The sequence below is a fragment of the Strongylocentrotus purpuratus genome, unplaced genomic scaffold (assembly GCF_000002235.5).
Source record: "Strongylocentrotus purpuratus isolate Spur 01 unplaced genomic scaffold, Spur_5.0 spur5_scaffold_6, whole genome shotgun sequence".
NCBI lineage: Eukaryota > Metazoa > Echinodermata > Echinoidea > Camarodonta > Strongylocentrotidae > Strongylocentrotus > Strongylocentrotus purpuratus.
The window spans coordinates 57,110,745-57,129,442 of NW_022145612.1; the positions used below are offsets into that span (position 1 = coordinate 57,110,745).

Below are 18,698 nucleotides of genomic sequence, written 5' to 3' on the forward strand. Positions count from 1 at the left end.
ATGGAGTGATCTAAATATAGCTCAAAATACTTTTTAATACAAACAAATGCAGAGGAAATGAGGCAGGAAGTGAAAAGGAAACATTTCATAAAATGTCAAATATTGAATTACATTACTTCCTTTATTTGAATTCAAAGTTTTGGAGAGATAAAAGATGTTTGCAAAGTTTTGCACAAAATGTATAAAAAGAGCAAGTGATAAAGAGTTAGAAAGAAACAAATTTTAAACTGCAGTTGTAAAGAAATATATTTACAAATAAAATAAATCAGTTAAAACGTTACCTTAAAAGCTATTTAGATATCGTTGATCATCACCAAATGCCAGACATGTATTTTCAACAGTCTGATTAATTCTGATAATTATTGGCAGCATGAGACTATCTTGGTTTTGAAGCATTTCAAATGCAAATGCAATATCTTAAAATCAAATGTTCAAGCACCACTTTATTATTATTATTATTAATATTATTATAATTTTGTCATTTTGGTATAATGATTCATATAAAGAAATATCATAAGCATTGAAAATTAAGAGAGAAAAATGAATAGAGAAAGACTTAGAAGGAGAGAAAGAGGGAAGAAAGATGGGATGGGAGAAAGATTGGGATAGATCTCAAATTATTAAAAACAGAACATACAGAAATGAGAGAGAAAGAGGAAGGTGGGGAGATATGTGTGTATGTGACAAAGAGAGAGAGAGAGAGAGAGAGAGAGAGAGAGAGAGAGAGAGAGAGAGAGAGAGAGAGAGAGAGAGAGAGAGAGAGACAGAGAGAGAGGGGGAAAGGGGGGGGGGGGGGGAGGGGGTACAGGACATAATTGGTATCAGCGTACAAAGAGTTTTGAAGTAGACATATCCTGTATTTCCAGGGGGAGCACACACCACTGGAGTATTTCCTGTAGGGGAAGTCCATATAAATACAAAGGGGGCTTTACCGATGTTCTTCACTCATTGGCAATAAGTCTTGCCAACTTGACGTAGTCGATCGTAGTAAACACAAGCCTGCCTCGCAGCAAGCACAACTCCAAGTTTCTCTCTTCCTACTTCTCCTTCTGCATCATCATTGATCCAGACTCCATTCGGATCTAAACTACGCATCTACCGAAAATATTCCAAAGCGGATTATCTAAACAGCTGACCATCATAAGAGATCTTATTGGACATAGGATTAGGGAATTAATCCCAGTTAATTCACTGTGAAGCAACTACTTGAATAGTTTTGGTGTCAGGGGCAGAAAGGGGATATAACTTTTGAGGAGCGTTGTGGAGTCTCGGGATGGAATTGATGAGGGATTTAAGTAGACTGATGGCACGGTCACTTATGTTTTTGTGGTTTCTGGTGTTTGCGCTCTGTGATGATGTCAAAGGAACGGCACAATGTATGTGCATGCCAGAACATCCACAGCAACAGTTCTGCAGATCCAGTTTTGGTAAGTAAGTCAGCTTTAAATTTAAGTCACAAAACTATTTGTTCCATATTCTACTAAGATCTCAACCTGCTGCTCGGTTTAAGCTCAATCTGAAGTCAAGATTGATAATAGAAGCTGGATCAAGAATTACAAATTTACCTTTGTTAAATATGATTTAGGCCTCACATCAGTTTAAACTAAATTATAGAAGTATTCATGGTCTTGTTCCATATCTCTTTGAGACCATTCTAAAGCAAATACAAATAAACTTTGCAGAAGTAGCATATGTTTAAATACCAAGTGACAAACTATTTTGAATACCGGTGCTCAGAATAAATTCTTTGTTTCTATCACAGAATGATATTCATCTATAAAACAGTAATCTATTTAGATTTATAACTAAATCCAAGTATATACACTTGTATAAGGCATCCACCAAAACAACAAAAATGTCCATGTTAGTAAATAGGAGGAATTATTTTCATCTTTGTACTATGCAAAGTTCATCCCTATGTCAATTAGATGTTAGTTTAACGTTCTGGTTTATATTTTATTACATATACTAATGGAGCCAGAAGGGTGTTAACTAATATAGTTTTACAAAGAGTTCATTCCCTTCTTACTCCAAACAGACGATATAAATAATGATGATATGACTTAGATGAACATACAAATAGTGTTTCACACAAGATAGGTGCATCAGTTCGAATAGACATAAATGTAGCTTCTTTTTTAGATTTAATGGGTGGTTCTGTTTATATGATTCATCATATCATACCCCATTTTGAACATAATTATAGGTGTGTCAACAATATACTTTACTGTTTCCTACTTAATACTTTGTACAGGCTGGGGTCAGAAGAAGGGTATATGGATATACGCTTCTCATATGTGTTTAGCAGGCCATATAAAGGTTAACATCACTTCAAATATGATTAGTCATATCATAAATAAGGACCTGCATAAAATAAAGTGCACAAATAATCCCCTCTTCTGAACTTTATAAGAGTTTTGAAGAATGTGTCCTTGTTGGTTAATCATGACAATTGTGATTTAGTTCTGTGAAGGAAAATTCAAGTAAAAATATAATGTGAGGAAGCTTCCATGGGCATGTGCTTGAAAGCTGTCTATGTTCTTTAACAATGGGGAAAATATGATAATCATTCAATATTAAAAGTACATGTGTTGGACTTACTTACAGAATTGTTATCATAGCTCCACAGTATAAGTTTGAAAAAGGCTGCTTATTTCAGTAAATCTAATTATGGTTTTCTCTTTCACATCCACAAGCCTTGTAGATGATGTCGCAGAGATAATCCCAACAAGCAATGATCGATTTCCTGTGAGAAAAAGTACCAAGCTGAGCAAAAATTATTAACCAATTTTGGACAAGGGCCCACTAACACCAGGGTAAATACATGGGAGGGGCAGTGCTCAGGAGGTAATTGATTAAGAAGGGGGTAACATGACTGGTATCAGCACCTCAGTATTACCCCTCTTGTTTTCTGGCGGATCAGGGCAAAGCAATTAGCACATCATATAGAGGGCTACATACATACATACATACATACATACAAGAGACACATATATGTACTCTTGCATAAGCAGCTATTCTAAATATCTACAAAAAAGTCATGGTCAAGAGCTTCCATCATAATTTGAAAAGGAAGTAAACCACACGAATGTACAAAATATTCATGTAGTTTTCAATGTTCATCATATTTCCTCGCTTGTGATAATACACCAAATTTAATAACATGCCCTTTAAGCTGTGTATAATACATGATATGTACGGTTGAATAAATCTTCAGAAAATCTCCTCAGTATTTGCAAACTAGAACACATCCTTTAGAAATCATATAAAGTTCATAAAGCTTTGATTATTTCAGCATTTGCAATTTTTTTTGCTGGTCCACAGTCCAAATATGAATATTAATGTGTTGGTCTTAATATGACCTACAAAAAGGGACAAGCTCTAAGTCTAGCTCTCTGGGGGTCTTGGTAATAAGGATAAATGCCTTACCAAAGGTTACTAATGCCTTTACTTGGTTTTGAACCTAGGATTTCCTGGTTATGAGACCATTGCTCTACCATCAAGCCTCCTCCCTTTGAGGGTGAAACCTCCATTATATATATTTTTTAAAGAAATGTTTATATTCTATGTGTTCTATGAATGTCAGCAGGTGTCTCTGCGAACTCCAAGATTGATATGTGAGGTTTATTGTTTGAATGTTAAAGTAATGTTGTTTCACAAATACTTTGACCCAGGTACTTGCTCGAATTTCATAAGTGGCCCAGATTTGCAAAAGTTCATGCTGTGAGATTATTGAATTACAACACTGAATGTTTGCTATTCTTGTCATGAAAAATGAGCTTCTTTCACATTTGTGATTTTTTTTTCTTTCTATTTTTATAGTAGCACATGATAGAATTAGTTGCAGTTGATGTAGTTTGTTTACCACTAGAGTGACAAGGTCATGACTACACGCTGGGTATGAAGAGAGCTGCTTGTCTCTTGTTGAACTTGATTGAACTTTTGAGGAAGGAATTCAATGTTTACTACCGCAGCAGTAAATAAATCAATGAGAATTATCGGTGAACATCTAGAACGGGCAAACAGCAATCTAACATGAAATGGAAGTAAATATCATAAACCCGTAATAGCGGCCACAATCAAATCCATATTTTCATATATGCTGACAAGGGTAAAATAAGTGATGTCAAGAAGTAGAATGTCAATTGGAGCACATCGACAACATTGCAGTATTTGCATATATGAAGAGATTATCACATAATCTATCATTTCATAAACCCTAAGGTAGATCTTGTTCATTAGGTATTTATTGTAAGAGGCAGGATTGCAGCCCTCCCTGAGAATTTTGAAATGATTGAATATTCAGGCATCCAGAACCTAATACTTGAGTACTGAGATGGTCTACAATTACTTTTAGTTTTGATATCGCATATCTAGTATACTGTCATGAAAAAATACACATTTACGGTGAAAAATCGTTATTAGGTCTTGAAAATATGAAGTTGGTATTCAGGCAAGCCACAAAGCCTCATGGCAAAAACTATGGCCTGCATGCCTTTGGTAAGGGGTAAGAGAAAATATGATTTTGATATTTCCAAGGGGAGAACATGGAAGGAAGAGTAATTAAAAGAATGAATAAATAATTACACATTGGGGTTAGTTAAGAAGATTATAGCATAACCTTCAATCACAGACACCCTTCCTCGCAAAAGGTCAAATCTTCTGAAGCTAGTAGACTTATGTACGTCACATGGGCGGGGGATGCTGGTACAATCTTGGCGTAATTGGTACAAAACATTTAAAAAAGTTATTAATAGTACTCTCCTAGAATACAAGAGATACTCTAGTTGTTATTCTCCTCGTATGATTTATTATGATACATACGCCTTACATTCACTCCAAACTGACAATTCCCACAAATCATATACAGAAAATTAATAAATCATGACTTCTTTGAAAGATATGTTTCAAATCCATTCACTACTACTATTACGCTAGTGGGGATTATCCTACAAGTTAATAAATAGATTTCACTTAAAGCTCATTCGACTATTTCAATATAAAACAAAATTTTGATTAAATATGTAAGATTTTATTTTGGTAAACTTCCAACACCTGCCAGGAAGTTGTTAATGTGACTCCAATCCATAGACAAGGATTGATGGTTAGTAATCATGCTGAAAATGCACATTCTACAACCTTACGTAGGTGCCATGAGGAGGATACAAGTTTCACAACATATGTTACAGCAACAATCGCTCAGCAGACAATATCCTACACTATAGCCATTATACTCCCAACCCTGGATCCAATACTTCTAATCCTAACCCTAAACTCAAACACATATGACTGGAGTTGAGTGGGTTTTTAAGTGAGAGAAGGAGATATTTATTAGAAAGTCAGAGGAAGGTTTATAGAAAGAACAGTGAGAACTTAAAATACAATGAGATACTTGGATATTGAATCTGAAGATAAAAATAATCTCATGAGTCATCACAACAACACAAATTTCCCTTAAGTTCCTATCTTTTCTGAATATAACGTTTAAACATGAACAATACGTCATAAAGTCACAACCGAAACTCCAAATTTCCCAAAGTCACTGGAACTGTCTGTATGCTGATGGGAGTATGATATGAGAGGTATCCTAAGAAATCGTGCACAATCATTTCCACTATATCTCCTGTCTTCCCCCTCCCCATCTCTAAGGCCTTGCCCTATAAAGCAGCAAGTTCCTTTCTAGTATCACCCGACCTACAATTAGTGCTATGGATGAGATGAGACAAACACACCTGAACTAGAAGGGAAAAGGATTTACTACAGTCAAATGCTTCAATGGCATTTCAACCAGAGTTATTGATAGAGTAAATGCAAATGAGGGGGAAAAAAAAAATTTCCATCCGAAAAATGATCAAATCATGTATACGTTTATATGAGTTAATGCCATTTTGACTCTCAAAAGACAAATATGTAGGTCATGTTTACAGGATATAATACAACACTTTCACTCGTATTGCATATGTTTCTTCATACACTGTTTATTTATGTGATACTAACTCTATTGTATGAAAAGGATGTTATTGTTTCATGTTTGAAGGGTATTCTTGGATCTATCAGCAGTTTAGACGCCCAAACTTACTAATTAGTAGTAAAATCGTGATTATGGAAATAGCATTTTCTTTCCCAGCTCTCCCTCTCAAAGGCCTTGCCCTATTCTGATCTGTGAATTCTCCCCTCCCCCTGCTTTAGCCTACATCACTTGAAAAACTTGAGTGACAGGAATGGAAATAAAATATTTGAAGTCTTAAATTTCTTGGAACTCTCAACCGTTTTAGTTTCCAAAACAGAGTAATTTGAAGTATGATCATGATTACAGGAAAACTGTTGTCACTGCTATTAGTAAGCAGCTAGTCATGAATGATTCAAACAGCCGTACCTTCTTTCCTTTTGCTACTTGAGACATGAATAATACAAATAATTTCTAAGATACATGAATGTTTAGGAAGAGTGAAATCATTGTAAGCTCCTTGACAAATAGTGTAGATGAAACAATTTAAAAAGGATCAACGATTTAACCCTAGAGGGTTTATTATCTATGTTTATTTAAAGGCATTTATGTTGATATTCATGAGATCTAAAACATATTAAAGCAGAGTTTAATTAAAACTTAAATATGCTTCATGAATGTTCTGTTAAGAGCCAGAAAGGAAATAGTTGTACATAAAAAAAATTGTGTTAATATCCTACTGGCTCTTAAAATTATGATCAATGAATGACAAATGTTTCTATTGCTTTCACTCAAATTGTATTTTATCTACCATCTGCTAAAATGTATACACAGGTTAATTTCATACAATGGGTTGCATTATTTGCTTAACTTACAATACCATCTCTTGCCATATAACACAATATCTAGAAGTAGTACAATAAATGATTAAATGAGTTAATTTATTTATTCATATATCTTTTTTTGGGGGGGGGGGGGCTGGAACTTTTCCAAAACTTCAAAAAATCAAGGGCAAGAAGAATATTATTTCTTTATGCCAAAGAAAAAGAAAGAAAAAAAAAGCATATATATATTATTATATTTATGTAAAACAAGACTTGAATGACAGGTTGTTGTTGTGACATGTGTTCGTCTGGCCCATCATCTATTTACAATAGGAGTACAGGGCTACGATGCATTCTATTGGCCCCTACCCAAGTATTCTGAAGTTGTGTGCAAAACATCCGTATGTAGTCTGCATTTCCCCCTATTAGCTTTGACAACGTTGGATTAAATCTCCCTCTGCAAGCCAATGCACTTTTTAGATAAATAATATGCTGGCTAAAGTGTTGGGCTAATGATAATATATCCTTCTGTTTTAAATTTATGTTTCTTTTGAACCATACTATAATATCATTATATAAACAAAATCCCTCTAGGGAATTTCTTTTGGTGCAATGCCGCTATTGAAAATCTTCTAGTCATGCCTTTTGATCTATGCCTAATTATTTTCCATTCTTAATAGACCTCTAGATATAATTTAAATGAAATCATATGGTATAAATAATTTGTGTCATAATATCGGGGGAAAATATATTACCAAAGCAAAAAGTGCATGATGTTACTTTGCTGGTTGGGATATTTGCTTTCATGTTATGTTTGCATATGTTACACAGGCCAATGCAACATCATACTCAACCCAAACAAACTTAATCATCCACTTGAAATAAACCGCTCTCCGCCGACGCAAAAAACCTCTGAGATATAGACAAGATTAAACAGTCTAGGAGCAAGCGAGGCAGTCAGGAGAGGGGTGCATGTACTACCGGAAGTGAACCCCTGGAGGTACCCCTCCATGACTCATCCCATTACCCCAGCCCCCTTTTTATTTTTCTCTCGTTACTGATACGATTTGATTCCTAATGTCAGTTGCCCAAAGAATGGATTAGTCATTCCATGCACTGTTGTTTTTGAAGAGGTTATTTTTCGACAGGTACTTGGCTGCAAAAAAGGTGCACAAAATGAGACAACTTGCCCTTGCATTTGTGCCTGAGCAAACCTGGGCCAAAAGAAAAAGCAAGGAAAACAAAATATTTTAAAAATGATTTTTTGGCAAGATGCTCCATAGCATTGCCAAGTGAGAATGAATACAATACATGATTAAATGAAAGATTCACATTTATGTATTGGGGAATGTGATGAGCCTAAACAAATCCCAGAGAATTCTACTAACAAGATTGATTTAAATAAGTAGAAATTAAGAAAATTAATCATTGGGATAGTAAATGCAGTAGGTTCCGGTCTAACTAAATTTAACCAAAAATCATTCATGTGGATAGACTTTTCTCTACTATTACAAATTCGGTTTACTTCCAATGATGAAAGTCCTTTTTAAATACCATTTCAAAGTTGTTTGTGACTACAGAGTAGAGACAACAGAATCTGTGCAGAATTTGCACAAATACAAATTAATTTGCCTAAATTCATCTTTAAAAGTATATGCTTGCCAAAATGGCTAGTAAAACTAAAAATCTTTGCAATCTGGTATATTTTACTTGCTCTGGGCAAGATGATCCCAAGAACTAGAGATGACATTGAGCTATCTATATCATCTATATTTCATAATAACAGATGCAAAGCTATAATAATTCTATTTGTATTCTGTTTTATCTGTGAGGGGTGGGTTGGCGTGCTCTTAAGCATGGACAGGAACTCTAAAATTAGACCTAATTGTGAGCCCAGGACAGATGGTACGTCCACCATGGGTACAACAGGATGTCTCTCTAATGGAGGAGGAACATGTTTTGGGTACTGATAGAGTGGTGGATGGGTGCAGGGAGCTAGGGAGGGTGCCTGGTATATGAAGTTGGGTAGAAGTTTCTGATGGATCATATTCACTCAATTATCCTATTGATGAACAAATGGAATGCAAGAGATTAAAGAGATTTTTTATTTTCCATTGTTTTTGTTTGTAGAAGGTCAGGAGCCTTTTAATATATTATGATGAATACCGGGCATTATCACAGGATTTAAAGTCTATATATTGGATCATTGAAATCATAAAATACAGCCGACTATTACTCATGTGGAAGAACACACCCATTAAATATGCATTTTACAATGGTATCTGTTCAATCAGACATAAATGGAATTTGCTATCATCATTTAGAGAATATTTTTGCAGATACTTAATAATAAACATATCAAGTTGCAGTGATAAGCAACTAGATTAGATGAACATTTAAAATGTTTGCATCTCCATGTTTAATCAGGGAGAAAGATGGTTAAAATATGAAGCCATATCACTTATAACATATTAGCAAGTGTCAATCACTACACATTCAACACAATCTTGAGATTGAAAAGTGTATGTCATGATGAAGATGAGGTAGAAACAATAGGAGAAGATGAACAAAGAATGAAAAGAAAAGATGAAATGAGAGAGACCAACTGGCATGGGAGGGAGGGAGGGAGGGAGGAAGGAGAGGGAGAGAGAAAGAGAAAGAGAGAAAAAGAAAAAGAGAGAGAGAAAGAGAGAGGGGGACAGAGAGAGAGAAACAGAGACAGACAGACAGAGGAATTGAATGCAATGACTGCAGAAATAAAATTAACATCAATCTCAATTTGAAAAACAAATTAAAGCTATTGGAAACATGATATTTCGCGCTGTACAAATGTGACTATCATTATCATTAAAGTTTTGTTTTGTACCAGCAATAATCATCTAAATTCCTTTCAGATCAATAAACATACTTTTGAAACATAATATGTACAACTATTAAAGTCACATTTGAGAACAAATTGTATACTACGCATACAAACAATAAATGTTACATCTCCATCTGTGTAAAGGATAAGAAAACCACATAAGGACCTGCAAGATTTAGCATTTATATAAACTTCCATCAATCCATGGCACAAGGGAAACGCACCTACAGAGATTAATTAGGCAAATTATGTAAATTGACAAAAACTAAATTAGTTCTGTCTCTAGTATTTCCTGCCATGCAATCTCTCCCTCTCTATCCCCATTGTTCTGATCTTGATCACAAATGTTTCTACAAATCTTATCTCCCAGTTGAATTTGTTTGTATCTCTTAAGCAGTGTCTCTTGTTACCGTCTGTTATATGGTTGAGAGAGATAATGAAATATGATGATTTTAACGCACATCATTGAGGAAGGGGGAGATTGGATTATCTATCCCCCACAAAAAGGGGCAGGAAAGAATTTAAAGATTTTCAATGTATCAGGATCAAGAAGCAAAGTGTTTTAACATTTTCTTTATCTCCTCACTTAATCTTGAGGGATAAAGTGCAAGTATTTTTGGCTCTAGAGGCATCCAGCATTACTAAGCCCTTGAATGGGGTACATGATCGCCCCCATTATAATCCCCTTCACATTCAAGATCAAATCCTGTCTCTTAGGGATTTAACCAGTCATGGTTTCAGGCAGGAAAATGAACATGTGCACTCTATTTTATGATCACTTCATGTTAGCTGTTTAGCACCATGAACTATTTATAATACCTTGATACAAATACTGGTTGGCATTTTATGTTACTGAAAGGTGGAAGTCTGACCGAGAAAAATTGAATACTTAAAAAATAGCTATCAAAGTGAATAATTTCAGTAGGTCTTATATTTAATCAATTAGATCTGCCAAGAAGTTTCACATGCTGGTTAATATAAATACAAATGTTTTGCAAGCATAACAAACATGGTTAGTAGAATTTTATTAGGGCGGTATGAATACAAAACACTTGTTGCAAACAACTATTTTCAAGGATTAAAATTCTTGTGCGAGTAGGTCGACTGAAGAAGGTATATAATATCTCCTATCTAGTCACTTTACAACCCTGAGGAAGTCATTCACAGATCCAAGTGATGAAAATTTAAAAATCCATTGCACATCATTTCTAATCTTAATAAAAAATTTTGCAACCTCTTACCCCATCTCTCTCTCTCTCTCTCTTTCCCTCCCCCTCCCCCCCCCCTCCCTCTCTCTCTCTCTCTCTCTCTCTCTCCCCCTCTCCTTTCTGCCTTGAACATGGGACCCCTTTCCTGATGTCTCTCATCCTTCAACTTGTGACCTTTAAGGTCTGGAATAGGGCAAATTAGCCCCCCAAACCCTCTTTGAACCCACATATCAGAATTTTGTATGAGGAAGTTATGACGTAGTTGAGGCAACACATCATCTGTTTGTCTATTTATATACTCATTAATATATTAAATAAAAGCCAGAGGTTTTTTCTTAATAGTAATCTTTCTGAATTGTCTGAATTGTTCCCTTTTATGCTAGAGGTTCAGACTGTTCCACACTAAATGAGGATTAGAGGGGGGGGGGGGGTGGAACACCACCCTCCACTTTTCACAATGGAGAGCCTTCTCATTTGTTTGATTGTCATGTTTACAAAATCATTCCTGTGGAAAACTCATTACATCACAATCTTTTAAATTCTGTCACTTCACTATTTCATGTTACCAGTACTTATTGTTTTGAAATATAGGATAGAAGAAATAAATGTATGAAGACATTTGTAAAAGCCTCTAAAATCTTTAACAAATCTTTAAAACAATGTAAAAGTGGGTTATAATTACAAATACTGACAAATATGACATTATAATCACATGGCATGTAAAATATATATTATAATAACAATTTAAACCAATCAAAGATCATGAAAGTCAAAATTGGGCTTCAAGTTTGATGACTTTCTGTTTTAAAAATCATTACCATTATTGTCAATAAATTCCCTGAAAATCTGTCATTTTTTCCTTTGTTTTCTTCATCCTATTCTATTCAGTGGTCCGCGGTAGAATCATTGGCAAGGTTGCACACTCCGACCGAGATAACGGAAGGACGACGATGGACGTCGCGCCAGTGGACATCGACGAGGGCACGACAGCTTACGTGGTGAAGGTGGAGAGAATCTACAAGGGGGAGGGCGTGATGGGTCTTCAGCGACACGTTGAGGTGATGATGATGAGGAGAGACAAGGAATGTGCCTTGAAAAGGCTAAGGAAAGGCCACGTCTACATTTTTACAGGTAGGTTTCATCATGATGTCATCAACACCTTTCTCAGAGTCGCCCTGTTCAAAACACAAAGCCCTGACCTTTGAAACAGTGCCTCAGTGCTCCAAATAAAAATTGAGAGTCTCAACAATTTTTGAAAACCTATGTTTTTCTAGAGAACTGAATTTCATTGAAGAAAATAAATTTACTTGGAGTCCACCACAAGAGTTTTTTGTATTCACTTCAAAGCTAGTTTTCTCCCTAGCAACTGAAAATATTTAATTAATTTTACACTCAAGTTTTATTACATTCAAAACTAGTCTTCTAACTTGCAGCGGAGAATATGTCAATATTCTGTGTTGCCAATTTAATGCTTTATAATGTAGTTGGAAAAAAATGCGACAGCACAAAAGGTTATGGCTATTTATCTCACCATATAATTGGACACTGCATGGTGCCTTCTACAAAAGACAGAAATAACTTGATGAGACTGTCACACATTTTCTGCTCAATTATCACCTCAGAGCCTCTGTGATCTCATATCTTACACATCATGTTAGAATGTGTAACAAATCATGCCAATTCAGTTTGGAAGGGTGATGATAAGTTCCCACTGACAAAAATGAATCCCTACAGAGCTTTCCAGCTATATTACTGTGCATGATTAGAGGTAACTTAATCCAAAGACTTTAAATGATTAATAATTACCTTTCAACATAGAGTCTTATTTACACACATAATAAAAATACTACTGCAAATTAAAATGAAGCAATCATTGTGGGCTTCACATTTCCACATCTTAAAACAAAGACTTTTGGCCTCCCCTCCTCTGTTATGCACACACAAAATCATTCTTTTGCTGCAGTATCTTTTCTTTATTTGGTTTACGATGTTAGGAGTGAGGTCTAAGGGAAATTGAATAAAGAGACAAATATAGGGATCATACACACTGCAAAGCAAAGACCACTTTTTTTCACATTTTTTTTACTAAAAACAAAAACATTTGCCCCCTAATATGATATGGTCATGAAAACACACCTCCTCAAAATTTGGGGTAGGATGAATTTTAAGCAGGAAATGAATGCATTATGTGTCAGCTGTTCACTACAGTTGACACTCAAATCCTGTTGTATTGTTTTATTTTTAGATGGATTGATTCTGAATCGTCCTGACAATTCCAACGCAAGGACTGATCAAAGTATTAACAAATGAGAGAATAAAAAATTAGGGGTAACATCCATGCACATACATGGCTCGATTCTATCATCCATTGTTCCATGGCTTATGTTTGCAACTGAACCTGAAAAGCGCATCCTAATGTCATGTAGGATGTAGCTACAGTTATATAACTACAAGGAGATGCTCAAGGAACATAAAAAGAACCACTACCATGGCTTAGGCTGCCCATGGGTGAAGAGTGATAAATGTATATTAATGACTTGTCAAAGCACACTACAGCTGCCGCACTACTACTACTACTACTACTACTAATAATAATAATGATAATCTGGATATACATAGCGATAAATAAAAAAAAACATCTCTAAGTGCTTCACAGATATTAATTCCCCAGTCATCAGATTCATTCATGCACAATGTGCACCATCTCCACTCCCTGGGGAGTATGCCTACCATCACCGTAAAGGCACATTGCAATTGCTTACACAAAGGTGTTCGTCATCCTATCAAGTCCCCATTCCTCTCCTGGGTATGGAGTGGCAAATGTAGATTAATGCCTTGCTAAAGGAAAACAATGCAATGTCGGGATCAAACCCACAACCTTTGCATTTCAAGTCAAGTGCTTGAACCACTCGAAAACAACACCTGTATAACCTCTACTAACCATCTAGTAATATATCCACTGGACCACAACACCATTTTGATTTCTCATTTTGAAAAAAATATGACAGGATAAAAGCATAAGCATAAGTCATACATGTATTTCTGAACACCCACAGTGAAATGAACACCAATAATTGGTTAAAATGTTTCTTGTTTATCTCAATTCCACTCAGGTAACCATGACGAAACAGGATTGTATAACATTGGAACATGTGATTGGGTGATCGAGTACTCAGATCTCACCAAAATGCAGAAACAGGGAGTAAGGTACCTCTACAGGCAATACTGCAACACATGTGAGGTAAGAACATAGAAATGGGTGTAGCTAGATGGGCTGGGTAGGAGGGCGAGGTAAGATATAAATGAGCTAAAGAAGGAATGGTATATCTCAACTTCCTTTAAGGATAATGGGTGTGGTAAGGTGGATTTGGGAGAAGGGTGTCGCATTGGCTAAAAGGGGATTGGGGTATACCTACAGACCATTGTTGGGCATGGTCAAGTAAAAAGGGAGTAAAGGGATGAATAGAATAAACAAAAAGATAGATTGATGTATTAGAGTACAGGAAAGATACAGAGATAACAACAACTACTTGGATGAGGTAAGGGTAGAAAAGATGACAAATTACATTAATTAAGTATTATCAAGTATTATCATTTCTGTTCTTGAACTCTCTAGTACTATCACTGATAACAGGCCTATAGTGATCAATCAAATTGATCTTTCATCCTTTGATTTAGAGCTAACTTTTCAAACAATATTTAATCCCGTCTCATCTCCTTCTCTTTCCAACTCAGATCAACCTGTGTTTCAGTGGGAGCTGCAAGCAGCGTAGTCCCACATCATGCATGTGGGATGTTGCAAGGATTGGCTACGGAGATAACCATTGTGAGGCCAAACATTCAAGATGTATCAGGCTGGGGAATGGAAATTGTGGCTGGTTCAATTCTTTTGGCTTCAAGGGGTGCTACAGGAATCGCGCATTATCACAACATAACAGAGTGAAATAACATTATACAGGACTACAAAACACAGAAGAACACTGTCTACTATGAGTGAAAAGTTGATCTATGTTGTGATATTGTACTCGCTGTAAGAGATCAAAGCAGTTATGAAAATGCGAAGGAGAATAATAAATTTGAAGGAGGAAAAAAAAAGGCAAGATGAGCGGCCGGGTTATGCAATTAGATTTTATTTTCCCCGTGTTTGATGCCCTGGCCTGTATAAGATTGATGTTAATGAAAAATCTAATTGTGCTGTTAAGTGTGTGATCAATGTTTAGATTTGAAAATGTAAAATTAAATACTGTTACCCACATACTGATATAATTAATACAAGAATTAACAATAATTAATATTCACATCTCCTTCTCATGTTTGATTCAGATAAAATTGTACGATTTGAATAAAAACAAAAAATAAAAGACTATAACTTCTATTTTTAAAAGATTTGTTTAATGTCAGTTTTTACATTTGCACTATAGTCAACAAATAAGTAAATGAAATCCTGTATTGAATTGAAACCAAATCATATATTCCTAGTTAACCACAAAATGTTTGACCATTCCAGTATTGAAACTGAAATAAAGTATATCCTTAGCATTTATATCCATGTAGCTTGAGCTTTTAGCAAATGTTTATTCCACAATGTAGCCCTTTCAAGAGCAAGCAAGGCATTATGTATGCTTAGATTCATATCATAATTTAATAAGAGGTGTACCGGTATTTAAACAAAATCCATGTGTATCATGCATTTTAGTTTTTTTTTTTTCTTGCAGTAAAACCTTTCTTTCAAAAAGTAAATATTGTAAGCTCAGCTACTAGAGTTGTTTCAACCTTTTCCATCAAATTATTAAAAGAGGAAAAAAAGAAAATCGAAATTTATACAATTCTGCAGATCAGCTTCAGTCATTCTTCTGCTATTCTTCCATTTGATCTAGACAATGGATCAATAGCACCTTATTGAAGTCATTAATAACTTTTCATTTATGACAAATTCAAAGTTGTGTAGTTCACTCCTGTCATCTTTTAAAGAAAATTAAACGTTGAAAAAAATCTACCTTTTAGTGTACTGAAAATTTAATTGAATGTTTTATGGGCAATAGCAGAAAATGCAAAACACATTAAACAACACTACAATATTGATAATCATGTTTCTTCTAAGATTATATTTGTTTTGGTCTGTTGGTGTGTTTGTTTCACCTGATAGCTAAGAAAGCATGTGTATGCTTGTAACTAAGCAACCAGGGGACCGACAGCTTGAAGTCATCTCCAAGGGACGTGTTAATGTTAACTTATCCAAGTGTATTAATCGATGCATCAGACTTCAAAATGTATTGTTCATGAATGGAAACGAAAAAGCAAACAACTTCATATTGATTTTTTGTTCCTCTTAAAAAGGTAACCATAATTATGTAGTGTAAATGATATGTGTTTAATCAAATAAGATTCAAATAAGTAAAAACAATGTGTTTGCCCTTTTTCATAAAGAATGTATTCAGATATACTAAAGGCAGGACTAGAAGAGAAAAGTTCTATATTTCTAAGAACAAAAATGACCATCATTAACATTTCCTGGCTATTTCTTCTGCACTATTTTTGCTTGTTTTGCAAATGGAAATGTGTAAATATGTACTAAATATTATTTTCTTTATCTGACTGCTGTACAGATGTATACAATGTAAATAGGAAAGTGCACATTTTTGCACAGTGTTTATATATTTTGTAAATAAATGGTTGAATAAACATCTACTTGGTTCTTTAATTTTTTTCATTTCATAGACTGATAATTAAAAATGGTGTATTTAATGCACAATGCTAAGCAGTATTATAAATTCTGAACAACAAAGTAAATTTAAGAATCATAAAGAAAGATGTAAAGAGAGAGAGAGAGAGAGAGAGAGAGAGAGAGAGAGAGAGAGAGAGAAAGGGGGAAGAGAATAGTGAGAAAGAAAGAGAAAGCAAAAGAGAAAGAGTTGGAGAGAAAGAGAGAGAGACAGAGAGACAGAGAGAGGGGAGATGGATATGTACAAGGGAATGAAGCGAGAGAAAGAGGGAGATAGTGGGGGAAATAGAGAGAGAGATTAGTGGGGAGAGAGTGGAAAAAAAGTGAAGGGTATAGAGAAGGAGTTTGGAGAGAGAGAGAGAGAGAGAGAGAGAGAGAGAGAGAGAGGGGGAGGGAGAGGGGGGGGGGGGGGGGAGGGGGAGAGGAGAAACAGAGAGAGAGGGGAGGGATATACAGTAAGTACATAAACAGAAATACAAATGTATAACAAATATAAACAGAGAGAATACAAAATATGTGGAATGGAAACAGAGAATGTTGTGATACAAGCAACAATAATACTGTTTTAAACATAAGAGACAACAAATAGGACATGACGAGAATAACAAAACAAAAGAAGATTAGCAAAAGAAACATTAAGAATGTAGTATTAAAGAAAAACATAGTACTATAGTAAGAAAGTTAATTCACATATAAGGACAGGGAATATAAGAACAGAGCATAAAGGAGAGCAATGTATAACATGGAACAGGATGGAAGAAAGAAGAGGAAAAAGAAAAGTGTAAAGCTCTCAAAAGACATTATTCAATAAACAGCCCAATGCTGCTTAATTTAATTAAACAAAATGACTCGCACTCAGGTACATTAGTTATTTTAAAAAAATATTTTTTATAACCAATGGGTCTGGTGCGAAGCAAAGCTCACCATCATCCCTGTAGGGATGTTATCAATAGAGGGCACATTTGAGTATTCACATGACCACAAGATTAACTGAATCAGTGTGAAACTTTAGTGTCACCATTAGAACAAAATATCTACTTATCCAAAAACAACAAATAAAATTCGTCTCTGAGATTCTATTGTCTAAAGATTCAGAATTCCTCACTAATTTAACTGGCTAAGACATTAACAAATAAATGTACCCCTTATTAATAGTCTAACAAAACTTTATCTTGTTAAGAATGTGGAATCAAAATGCAATAACGAGGGAGAGAGTGAGAAATAGGGTCAGTGCCTAATATTATAATTTGTTAGTCGATATCTAGTCCTGCTCTGGCTCATAATTCAACAACACCTTTCCAATTCATGGTCTGCTGCCCTCTTTTGTTTGAAAAGAAAAATCAAAGCACTGATCAGATTCATTACATGATATCATATCACACACAAATGGAATATAACACTGAATTCAAACATAAGTTCATTTCATGTTACAGATAAGGTTGATAATGAACAACTACAAATGAAACTGGAAAGGTTCATTATATCAACGACAAAGTGAAAAAAATGGCTTTTAGAAATGTTTTAAAAAATAATAAAATGTTGACATGTTTGATTTTTGCCCAAACAAGTAATTTGCAATTTAAAGATTTAGTATGGTTCACAAAAATAAAATATTATATGAGGTTTGTCATGAATATTTCAAAAAGAAAAGAAAATTGCTAGAATTTATTCAATCTACAACATAGTTCTATATTTTGATACACATTTCTTAGTGCTCCTGCATGATTGGCTCAAAGTTAAGACCTGGTAAGTAAACAGCGCCATCTAGTGTCCACTGAATCAATAGCCTTGTAAATTGGGTGTTTCACTGGCAGGCATTCAAGCTACTGCATGGCTCATAAAACCCTGAGTGTCCAGTCATTCAACAAAATATAAATATTTTTTATGAGCAACAGATGCTGGAATGTTAACTGATTGATACGCAACCACGTTTTGGTACAAGTGCATGAACAAAAATGTTTTAATGGAAGATGTCATAAAAGTTTTTCAAGTTCTACATATTGTTAGATTTACACTTTTGTAGGAATCTGACTGTGACATGGTCTGAAGTTATAAAAGCATTTTTAATGGGCCATAGAAACCAGAGTGAGTCTGAAAATTACGATCTACTAAATGGATGTTGAAAGGTCCACAT

The 18,698-nt window shown here is 34.9% G+C and overlaps 1 protein-coding gene across 2 annotated transcripts; it reads left to right on the top strand.

Annotated features, from left to right (window-relative positions):
* The first annotated feature begins 935 nt into the window (after positions 1 to 935).
* On the top strand, positions 936 to 16,540 carry LOC115919351 (metalloproteinase inhibitor 3-like). Of its 2 annotated transcripts, none has more exons than XM_030972885.1 (4): positions 936 to 1,431; positions 11,731 to 11,973; positions 13,956 to 14,083; positions 14,578 to 16,540. In XM_030972885.1, the coding sequence occupies exons 1-4, from the start codon at positions 1,353 to 1,355 to the stop codon at positions 14,788 to 14,790; spliced, it is 663 nt and encodes a 220-aa protein (XP_030828745.1). In that variant the 5' UTR covers positions 936 to 1,352; the 3' UTR covers positions 14,791 to 16,540. The 2 variants fall into 2 exon arrangements, with proteins under 2 accessions (XP_030828745.1, XP_030828744.1); XM_030972884.1 differs by having other exon boundaries at positions 936 to 1,427.
* The last annotated feature ends 2,158 nt before the right edge of the window (positions 16,541 to 18,698 follow it).